This window comes from Pteropus alecto, unplaced genomic scaffold, assembly GCF_000325575.1.
Source record: "Pteropus alecto unplaced genomic scaffold, ASM32557v1 scaffold143, whole genome shotgun sequence".
NCBI classification, from domain to species: domain Eukaryota; kingdom Metazoa; phylum Chordata; class Mammalia; order Chiroptera; family Pteropodidae; genus Pteropus; species Pteropus alecto.
The window spans coordinates 1,707,699-1,719,456 of NW_006434828.1; the positions used below are offsets into that span (position 1 = coordinate 1,707,699).

Genomic DNA, 11,758 nt, shown 5'->3' on the forward strand with positions numbered 1-11,758 from the left:
TGGCTGAGCAGGAGTCCTACAACTGGGGACGCACAGAAGAGGCCACCTTGAGACTGGTAAGAGGGCAGAGACGCGGAACGGGCTGGTTCCATGTTTCTATGTGGCGGTTGAGAATCGGGTTGAGAATCGGCATGGATGTCGCGGCTGCAGAGGTTCCCCCTGAGGAGTGAGGGGTCCTGGCCCCACACTAGGCTCCCAGCTCAGGGTTCCAGTGCCGGGAAGAAAAGTTCCCACAACCTCTGGCTGTGTGGAGGCCGAATGGGATACAGGGATGTGGGAATCGCAGACTTTCCTCTTAAGCGCCCGCGGGCGGACTCACCGCTGTTGGACTCGCTCGCTCTGAGCACCAGTGTGGGAGCCCCAGCTTGACAAGTGCCACAGTCACATGGGGAGGAACTGGGTTGTCTGGCTTCAGGGCAAGGACTAGAGGGGCAGCTTTCTCCCAGACAGAAGTGCTGACATAGGCCACTGTCCCTTTGCTGGGACCTCTCTCATGTGGCAGGCAGACCCAGGGGCCGTCATATTGAGTCTCCATCAATATGAGATGGCTGATGCCACTCACTCCACCCACGTGATTCTTTGAGGCCCCGCCCCTCCTAACTTCTGAGCCCACCAAGCCACTTCTAGTGGCTTTTCCATATAAACAGCCTGTGTTGACTCACGCTCAGGACTTCCCTAAAATCTCTCAGAGGTTCACAAACCCCAAACAACAGTACCTGGCCTCGGTGTGCCACGTACCCTTTGCTGAGCAGCCCCAAGCCCGGCACTAGTGGCAGCTGGCTTCAATTTACAGCTAAGCCTCTCCCAGGTGCCTCTAATGCCAGCACAAGTGGCAACATCTGCAGATAACTTTGTAGCTCATACCAAGTGGCCCTGGGCAAGGCACAGGCAATAGCTGAACTTGGCTGACAACAGAGCCCCTCCCAAGAGGCCCCAGAACCAACACAACCAGTGGTCAGCTTCAGACCACCCCAGAGCACCACCCAACCATGTCCGCAAATGACACACCCAATGGGCAGACTGAGCAGGCACCAGAGCCCCACTAAAGTGAATCCTGCTCCGTAGGGTCAGCTCCCGCACAACACTCCTCCAGCGTAGTCACAGCCCATCCTCACGACCAATCAGCCTGAGGATCAATCTCTCTGACTGACGTGCGAGTAGCAATCAAGGCTCAACTACAACCGGAGGGCACACACAACCCACACGAGGGACACACGTGCAGCACATGGCTCAGGTGACCAGGGAGACGGCACTACTGGGCCCCACAGGACACCTACTACATAAGGCCACTCTACTAAGATCAGGAGACATAGCAGTCCTACCTAATACGCAGCCAAAATGGGGAGACAAAGAAACACGTCCCAAATGAAAGAACAAAACGAGGCTCAGGAAAAGAACTAAACAAAATGGAGGCAAGAATCTAACACATGCAGAGCTCGAAACTCTGGTTATAGGATGCTCGATGATCTCAGTGAGAACGTCAACAAAGATGTAGAAAGCACAGAAATGGAGGTAGAAAAAGAACCAGTCAGAAATGAAGAAATCATTAAAAGGAATCGACAGCAGACCAGATGAAGCAGAGGATCGAACCGGTGATTTGGAAGAGAAGGCAGCAGAAAACACCCAAGCAGAACAGCAACAAGAAAAAGAATCTAGAACAACGAGGATGGTTTAAGGGGCCTCTGGGATAACATCAAGCGTACCAACATTTGCATAATAGGGGCATCAGAAAGAGAAGCGAGAGAGCCAGGATTTGAAAATCTAGTTGAAGAAATAATGACGGAAAACTTCCCTAACCTGGCAAAGGAAACAGACGTTCAAGCCCAGGAAGCTCAGAGAGCTCTAAACAAGATGAACCCAAAGAGGCCCACCCCAAAACACAAGATAATTAAAATGCCAGAGGTGAAAGACAGAGAGAGACTCTTATGCGGCAGGAGAAGAGCTGTTACCCACGAGGGAGCTCCCATGAGCCGGTCAGCTGATTTCTCAACAGAAACTTTGCAGGACAGAAGGTATCAGCACAAAATATTCAAAGTGATGGAAAGCAAGGACCTACAACCAAGATTACTATACCCAGCAAGGTTATCATCTAGAATCAAAGGACAGAGCTTCCTAGACAAGAAAAGACTAAAGGAGTTCATCCCTGCCAAACCAATATTACGAGAAATGGTAAAAGGTCTTCTTTAAGAAGAAGAAAAGATAAAAAATTTGAATAATAAATGGCAATGACTACATATCTATCAACAATTACTTTAAATGTAAATGGATTCAACACTCCAATCAAAAGACACAGAGTGGAAAAGAGAATAAGACCCTTACATATGCCGCCTACAGGAGACTCCACGTTGAAGGACATAGATGGAAAGTAAAGAGATAGAAAAAGATATTTCATAAAAATGGAGGGAAAAAAGCTGAAGAAGCAATACTCACACCGGACAAAATAGACTTTAAAACAGAAGCTACAGCAAGAGACAAAGAAGGACCCTGGAATCCCACTTCTGGGTACTTATCTGAAGGGACCCAGGGCACTACTGTGAAGGGACGTGTGCATCCACATGTTCACTGCAGCATTATTTACGATAGTCCAGATATGGAGACCACCTGGGTGTCCATCAGTGGATGAATGGATAAAGAAGAGGAGATACATGTAATATATATAATATTACCTAGCCCTTGAAAATAAGAATGAAATCTTGCTATTTGCAACAACATGGGTGGACCTAGAGGGTGTCGTGCTGAGTGGCTAAGTCAGACATAGAAAGACAAATATGATTTCACTTTTACGTAGACTCTAAAGAACAAAATAAGTTAACTAACAAAACACAAACAAACTCACAGATACAGAAAACATTTTGGTGGTTGCTGGACGGGAGGGGGATTATGGGGCGGGGTTAAAAAGGAAAAGGGATTAAGAAATAGACATTGTTAATTACAAAATAGTCACGGGGATGTAAGGTACAGCATAGGGAACATAGTCAATACTATTGGAATAACTGTGGATGGTGTCGGATGGGTACTAGATTTATCAGGGTGATCACTTTGTGAGCTCTATAAATGTCTAATCACTATGTCGTATATCTGAAATTAATATAATATTGTATGTCAACCGTAATTGAAAAATAAAAAATTATTGAAAGCAATAAAACCTCAACAGTAAAACAAAAAACATTTGAAGAAAATGCTCTGTGTTTTATACCTATTTATAATAGAATTAAAAAAACAAAAACAAAAACATGATCAAGCTTAGTTAATGGTTTCCCCTGTGTAAGATAATGAATCTTTCTGGAATTGAATCCAGTTCTGCTAAAGGTAGGATTTTGGAATTCCGAGCTCCAGAGCTGACCGCCACCGCGGTGAGCACCTCCGGCTGCGCCCAGCTCCAGCACCCACATCCTCACCTTCTGAATGTGCAGTGCGGCTGCCCCCACATCCGCCCCTTTCTCTCCAAGGAGCCTGGCTTGCTTTGCTCTGTATTCTCGAAGGAAGATCTGCTTCATGAATATCGCTCTCAGGCGACCCTGCCGTGCCCTCTCTGCGATCTGGATTAATTTTATAGCCTCTTCTAGGGGTATACTCTTTCCAGGGTATTTCTGCAAAAGGCATTTGAGAGAAATCAGGGTTTAAACATGTTAGGTGCACCAACGGATCCCGGATACATCACTCGCTACTTCCAACCCAACCTCGCAAAGCATTCCCAAACTGTTGCTAAAGAGTGTGAGAGCCGCTCAGTACTAATTATTTTCCCATGAATTATGTATATTTTGATAATCTGCCATGTTCGCGCTGTGGTCCCGTTTTTAAGGATTCCTTAAGCTTTCCTCTGCCATTCCAAACAAAATCCTAATTAGCTGTACAATATTTTATGTTGGCTGAGAATTATACTAGGAATGCCAATAAAATGGATTCAAGGAAACTTGAAATTGCTACCAATGTTTCATTAACTTAAAAGTATAAACATAAATTAAATACACATCTCTAATACGAAAATTTAAAACATAAAATGCACGTGAAGTGCAATGCTAACTTTAACATCAGTTACAGAATGATGTAGTGAGTGTGACCAACGCTGAAATCATTGCAGGAGTATTAACTTTATGTGAAGTGTCGTCCGGCATTTACAAATGTGCATTCTGGAACATTCGAACGTGATGGGTGCTGCGAAGCACGAGAGAAATCGGGCCCGTGCAGTAAAATGCTGTCTGGTGATCTCAGGTGGGGAATGTCGCAACGAAGTCAGGTGAGGGGCTGTTCTGGAGGAAAGCGTGGGTGAGAGCAAGGGGGGCCGGGGCGTCCAGAGGCCTGCGTGAGTGATACTGGATGAGACTATGTATGAAAAAACGTCTGAATTTCATGAGAATGTACGTGAAAAGCATCTGGCTTCTGCAGGTTCTCAGTAAATATTCTTTCACCCCCTTTTTCCTGTGTGCGTGTGCGTGTGCGTGTGCGTGTGCACACACAGACACGCACGCTGTTCCACAGAGGAGGGGGCTCTGCGTGGACTCAGGCCCCAACCCTCTGTTGTCCCTGGAGCGAGGGTGACGTTGTGCACGTGGCCTGGCTCGGGTAGAGCCTCATGCACGGATGGGGCACAGGGAGAGGCCGCGGGAATCGGAAAAAACCCGAACACGGGTTGAGGCCTGTTCCGAGTCTCAGAGGGTGGCGGTGGCCACCTCATCAGGACACAGAGCAGGACACTGAGGTCCCGAGTCTGGGTGCTCTGGTTCATCACCGGGGCTTCTCTGTGTAATAGTGCGTGTGTGTGCACGCGTGTGTGTGTGTGTGCACACAACATGCACGCACTGGTCTGCATCCGCAGTGGCAGCTTAGTTGCTGATAGTGCCCCGTTCACCCTGATTTGTCCCCATTTGGACAGTCAACTGCCGCCTTCCTGCTTGGGCCACGAAGACCCGCCAGAGGCACGAGGCACTGATTTGGTAGGCAGTGAGGGACACCGAAATGCACAAGCTGACTTGCCAGATGTGGCAGATCCCCGTGGAAAGGGTGGGAGAAAAAGCCTGTCACAGGGAGCCGAGTGGGACGTCACTGCCCAGGAGAAGGAAATGAGACAGAACAGCTGTGAAAACAGGCAGGAGCTGGAGGTGCTCGATGCTGGGGACGAAGGAGGTTCGGGGCCAGAGAACTGACTGGACTCCATGTGTCCTTTGCTCTCTGGGGGGTGGTGGTTGGGGGCGGGGCTAAGGATTTTCTTTCTCTTTCCCCACAGACAGTCCACTCGAGGTGATCCAAACACCTTTATAACTCAACCTGAAGTTATAAAAGGTCAATCAGCATTTTTAGAACGTGCAATAACTTTCGAGTTCTTGGTAAGTTATCTTAGCACATAATTATTTTATGTCAACAGCATTCAGCACCCGACTCAGGCGAGGTGGATCCAAGATGGAAGGTTACACGGGGCTGATAATCTACTCAACCTTAGAGACACTGATTTAACCAACAGAGCATCACATTTTGATCTTTATTTCGAAGTTCTTGAAAAGTAATGGTTATGAATCACCAACGACAGCTCCTTATACACTGAATGACAAGGGGCAAGGGTGCTGTTCTCCTCACCTGAAAAGGCATATAACTCTTTCTTCATTAGGAGCAGAAAAAGGAGGTTTTACAGATAACGGGATAACGTTTGTTAAAATGATGTACGAACCAGTTCAGACATGTCCAATCCAGAGTCGGCTAATATCTGAGCGAGGATTTTCTCTCTTCCTTTTATTATTTCTAGCTTCTCCTTCAAAAAATACTTGGGTATGGGAATGTCTAATTGTTCCTGGAGAAGACAAAAAATAAGCAGAAGAGCGTTTTTGTCACGATTCCAGGACTCAACTCTATTTAAAATATACAGAAAGGACGTGTGAATCTAGGGACTGGCTTTGTTTCCCACCCTCACTGAAGAGAAGATGAGCCCCGTGGACTGAAGAGAATTTGTTACCGCTAAGAAGACACGAAGTCAAAAAGGAAAATCGTAGCCACGTCCCTTGTTTTAATTATTACGGTGAAACCAGTCATTCATATCAATGAACTAATTCAACTCAATTAACTAATAAGAATAATTTTTTAAAGAAATACAATAGCATCTCAGCCTATCTAAAATAATAATGCAAATTAGAATAGCAAAGTATAGAGCCGTAGAGTTCTTTGAATTAAACCTAATAATTTATCAACACCAGCAACTATTTGTACGTAAATGGTGACAGTTTTTCTAATAATTCTGTTTGTTTTACCTAAATTACCACATTACAAACATGATTTTAAGAATTAATTTATTAGAAACCTTGTTTTTTATACAATAAATATAAACTTACATTCTTCTGTACATCACCAAATATTTCAAATTAGTGGAGGTCAAAGGAGTATTTACCAGTCCAAGTTCAAAAAGCAAGACCACACAAGGGTTACTGAAGGATGTGGGTGGCCCTTGGCCAACCCCACTGAGAAACGCTGTCCTAGATACTGTTTCACACACACCCTGCTGCCTTCTGCTAGATCGGATGACTGGGGGAAGCTCAGGTTCTTGTCTGCAGGATCGGTGCTTCCTTCTTTCCCATTCGGGTGTGGCCCCCCACACACTCCTCTCAAACCTGGGAATTGGGAACAGGGCTTCGGTAAATAAGCATCATGGCGTAGAGGGGTGTCTCTCTGAGGGCCTGGTTGGGAATGTGTCCCCACGACTTCTGGGAGGTGGCAATCGTTTTTGAAAACCGAACCTTTCTTAGTCTAATGGCGTATCTGGGGGGGACTAAGCGTGAGCTTCCAGGATCCGGTGGCCTGGGAGTGGGGGACAGTCAGAGGAAAATGACTATATTTCTATGTTGTGATTTTGTTTATTAATAAGCATGTTCAAGTGTCATGTGTGTCTAACTTTTAAGACACAAACTTTATGGACATGGCTCCCATTGGTCTATGTAGAACCCTAAAATTATAGTTAGGGTTTGGAGGGGGAGGAAACCGCAGTCGGGCATGGAAGAGAGGAAGACGGCCATCGTCGCCGCAGGCTTCCTGCCGGGTCTCCGTCCGCGAGATGTGTCCGCCCCACTGCCGTGGGTTCTAGGCTCCGGGGGTCGAATCGAGGAAACGTCTGGTGGCAGGGAAACTGTCTCCCCTTCACGTTTCTCTACATTAGGGGACCTGTCAGGAAAGCCTCCTTATCTGGCAAGTTCCAGAAACAGTGTCCTGGCTAGTTTAGCCAAAAGGGGACACTGACGGGAGGATTTGGGACCTCGTGGCACCGGGGCAGGGGCATAGCTGGATGTCTGTCAGCAACAGGGGGGGATCCGGGGATGAGGACGCCTTCGGGACTCTGCCAGTTACCGCTGCTCCTCTCGGTGGGTCTGCACTGTTCTCACCCCGCCCCCTTTGCTCCGAAGAGCAGCTTCCTGCGCATCCGGTGAATAAAGTCTGCAACTCCTCACAAGTTTGGGAGACGCCAGTTCAGACCCTGAGACAGAAATTGGTCTCTCTGTCCCGGTTCGGGATCTCTCAAGGAAGGACTGGACGATGCAGCCGCCACGGTGTCCATCCCTGAACTAATCCCCTGTGGTCAGAGGTGCTGGTCATAGTGTACAAATAGCCGGGTGCTGGCCCAGCAAGACCTAGGGAAGCTGTGGGCTATGCGGGTGACAAAGCCACAGAAGCCCAGATACAGAGCGGTCTGGGGTTCCACCCTGAAATGCAGGACTGGGCCACAGAGAAGTTTCCAGAGGTTGCTGTGTCTCCCTGGCCAGGGCAGTGTTTATGGAGTCCACGCTTCTGCTGTTGGATGCACCCTCTAATGAGCTGGACCTCAGTGCCGTGACATGGCTCCATCTGCACCTTCCAAGACTGTTGATAGTGTCCTGCCATGAAGGCTTCCTTGACGATGTCACTCATTCATCATCCCTCTCAATGTTCACGGCTCCATCATCCCTCTCAATGCTCATGGCTCCATCATCCCTCTCAATGTTCACGATCCATCATCCCTCTCAATGTTCACGGCTCCATCATCCCACTCAAACGCTCACGGCTCCATCATCCCTCTCAACGCTCACGGCTCCATCATCCCTCTCAATGTTCACGATCCATCATCCCTCTCAATGCTCACGGCTCCATCATCCCCCTCAACACCATGGCCTTCAAAGCAGAGGGCTGACTGAAGCAGTAAGAAAAGCAGGGGAAAAATCGAAGGAATCCACCATATAAATTTCATAAACTTCTTATTTCTTAAATTTAGGAATATTATTTAATATGTTTAGAATAAAATTAATTAATTTAATATTACTTTATTGATTTAATGACTATTTTTTTCACATTTCCCTTAAGTTGTTCGTGATATTTTCACGTGGGTAAGTAAAGTACACATGACCTAAAAAATCTGGCCCGTTGGTCCACGCTCTCCCAAATGGATGCAATGAGCGTGAAGGCTGCGGTGCGTTGTCCGGCACCTCATTCAGCTCAGTTACCCTCTCTGGTCCATTGGAACAGAACGCACTCACGCTAGGAAATCTGTCCCAGAAAGAAACTTAACCTTTACAGAAGCCCAAATATTTTCAAAAGGAAGGAACATTAAATCCCATGTAGAAAATTAAACATGTTATACTTTTAATGTCACTTTATGGAAACATTTCTTGCAAAATGAAGCCTGAACTCATGGGACCATGATGCTGACGTGAGGTGTGCACCTGTCCCTGGCAGACCCGGCCAGACACAGAGCCTCGGCAGACACCGGGCGGTGGCACTGAGGGCGAGGGGTGGAATGCCCACGGGAGGGCGCTGTGGCCACAGGCGCCAGCAGGGAGAGCTCCAGGGGCTGGGGAGAAGGTCCCTGAGTCACCACTCACCCAAAGCGAAGGAGGAGGTGCATCCACCTGGGAGGAAGGGGGCAGCAACCAGAGGCTGCTCCTCCAGAACGTGATGGGAACTGAAGCCCAGAGAGGCTGCCTCTGGAAACCGGAGCAGGGGTGCTGCTGCTGATGCTCGGGGGGCTTTCGTGCCACAGGATATTTGGGAAGGGGGCGGCCTACTCCATCCCAACAGGCCTGGACAGACACCCCGGCGACAAGCAAGACCACGATAACCTTGGCGTCCAACAGAATGGAGTGATTCTTCTGTGCCCCAAACTGAAGAAACCCAATCCGGGTCCAAGGCTTACCGGAAGGGGTCCCCTCCGACTGCTCACATAGCAACCGGCTAGTAAGTGCGTCTACACCGTCTGGAGCGCATCGGCTACAGGCCTACGTATCTTTTTTTTTTTTAATTTATTTTTAAATCTTTGTTTCTGTAGATTTGGCATTGACCCCTGCATCTCTGAGGGTTTCTGGATGGTCCTTAAAAAGCCCTTCAGGGCTTTCTTCTGGTTTGGGGTATCAGCCAGGGTCACCCAGAAAGCTAGATGCAGCCGCTGGGTGATAAAAGCCCTGCGGTAAACCGACTTCAAGCTAACCGCAGGGTGGCAGAAAGCGTCTAACGCAACCAAGTTGCATTGTGTGTTCACTGCCCCATTATCTTATCTAAAACACGAAGAAACTCAGAATCCCGAGGAAAGCCGAGCACTCACGGGAGCCAGCTTCAGGTCCTGCAGGATGTCGTCGAAGTAGTGGAACTCCGTTAACTCCAGGTTGACCATCTCGTTCTTCAGCTCCAGGATGCGGCCCATCACCCCATCCAGGACTTTTCGGATCAGGATCCGTTTCTGCGGGTGGACGATCTGGTCATAGGCGTTCTCCAGGTTTCTGAAGATCTGCACGTATTTTATGTAGAAGGTGGCCAACGTCTGGAAGATGAAAACTTGACTTCTGCGTGGTTCCGTGATATTCTGAGACTCTTTGTCAAGCAAAGAATTGAGGGCTTCTTGGGTCTGATGCCACATCTTATTATACATTCTGAGGAAAGACAGAGTTTAGATAAAATGAGTCATGGTTGCTTCGTGAGGCATCCACGCTGGGCGTCTGGTGTAATAAACATAATGCATCATCAGCGTGAGCTGCATGCAATCACGAGTCTCCCCAGACAATCTATCTGCTGTTTTGATGCGCATGTGAATTTTGGATATGACCACTGCCATTATCAAATAAACAATTTTAAAAACCTTTCATCTAAATGATATAAAGTGAGTCCTCACTATACCTGTCGAGCCAGAGTTGAACTTGATAAGCAGACTAGTTAACTGACTTGTCCACGTACAGGGCTGATGGAGTATAAGCTGGAACGACCGCTTTGGGAGGTAATTCAGTATCATCTTGTAAAGTTAAACAGGCGCATACCCCAGAAGGGACAATCACACCCCAGAGTCTCTAGTAAATCTGAACCAAGAATGACCTTGGTAACAGCGAAAACCTGGAGATAACGCCAAGGTCCGCCAACGAGAGTGGATAAACAGACTATTCCACAGCAGTGAAACAATGAATTGCAGCTCTAGGCACCGACTGGGAACCTTACGACCATGACGTAGGGTGAAGAGCAAGGTGCTGACGCTGGCCGGGGAGGCGGCCTCTGTGGGCTGCCTCGGCCGGCTCCAGGGCCCTTGGGTCCGTTGTGTGGGCAGAGGGAGTGGACAGGCAGCGAGATTGTGGAGAGTGAGGGGGAGGTGTGTTCTCTCCCAAGGCCAAGGCCGACCTGGGGCAGCAGCACACAGTCGGGAGCCTCCTTCTACCCAAGGCTCAAGGGGGCGACAGCTGAGGTGTCGCCAGTCAGAGGCTTCGGGCTTTTTTTTTTTCTGTACTATCCAAGAATCAGTGTGTCTGGGAAGGGGCTTATCACCAGTGGGCTTCGCCGGGGGTGCGGGGGTGGGCAGGACCCTGGCGTTCCCCAGCTGAGGGGGCACCCGCGGGTGTCGGGGTCTGTCTAGGTGTCTGTCTGTTAGATGTCCCCTACTGCAAGGGCGGCCCTGCCCCGCACCTTCAGAGCAGATGGGTCCAGGGGCCCAGGGCTCCCCCTTCCCCTTCGGGGTCGTCTGGCCTCCCACTCCCAGCTCACCCGCGCCTGGCGTCCCCTGCACGTGCCTCTCCCGCGGGACCGGAGCGGCTTAGCACGGGCTCTCTGGGGACGAAATGCCCCCGGCTGAGACCTAGGACCGGTCCTCCCACTTCGGCCCGGCTCCCAAGGACCAGGCCCTCCCGCCGTCTTCCCAGGGATCTGCTGGGACTCGGGCCCTTCACCTCCCTGCTGCTGGCCTCCAGGTCACCTTCTCCACCCTCCTCTTCCGTCTCCCCCCACTTCTGTGACACCCCTTATCAAACACTCGTGTGTGCATAGCCTTTTAAATCCTTTATGGCCATTTTGGAGGTGATTCGGGAGGTGGTGGAGCTAAATATGCTCGTTTACCCTCCCTTTGCCCTGGGGTCCCTCCCCCACCTCCCCAAGGACCCCTCGAGGCGCCGTGCACCTGCCCCTCCGGCCTGCCTCGCACTGTCCTCTGAGTAAGACGCTGTGAGCATCACTTGCTGACGCTGACCCCCTGGCGCCCTCTGTCCTACAGGTGATCCTGGCGGCCCCCCACGAGGGGGAGCCCCTGTCTGCCGCCGAGGGGGGCGCGGACACCACTGGCTCCTGAGCCGCGCTGTCTGAACCTAGGTCGGCGCGACTCCGAGCTCGGAGCCCCGCTCAGCGCCGGAATGCCACCCCGCGCAGTCCCCTCTCCGCACCCCCAGATGGCTTATCCGCTCGCGTCCCCCGTGTCTACACTGCACTCACTGACTTTCTGCTGAGCCCTGGGCTTCTTCGTACACCCGCGGCATCTATGCGCTGTGCGCTTCCCTCCAGCGCAGAAGAG

At 49.7% G+C, this 11,758-nt stretch overlaps 1 protein-coding gene across 1 annotated transcript in view; it reads right to left on the reverse strand.

The window, feature by feature from the left end:
* The window catches only part of IQCA1 (IQ motif containing with AAA domain 1), a 131,749-nt gene that overhangs the window by 105,240 nt on the left and 14,751 nt on the right, over positions 1 to 11,758 (reverse strand). The window contains 3 exon segments of the mRNA XM_006909891.3: positions 3,399 to 3,590; positions 5,663 to 5,782; positions 9,545 to 9,869. Of these exon segments, the coding sequence (XP_006909953.2) occupies positions 3,399 to 3,590; positions 5,663 to 5,782; positions 9,545 to 9,869 (637 nt within the window).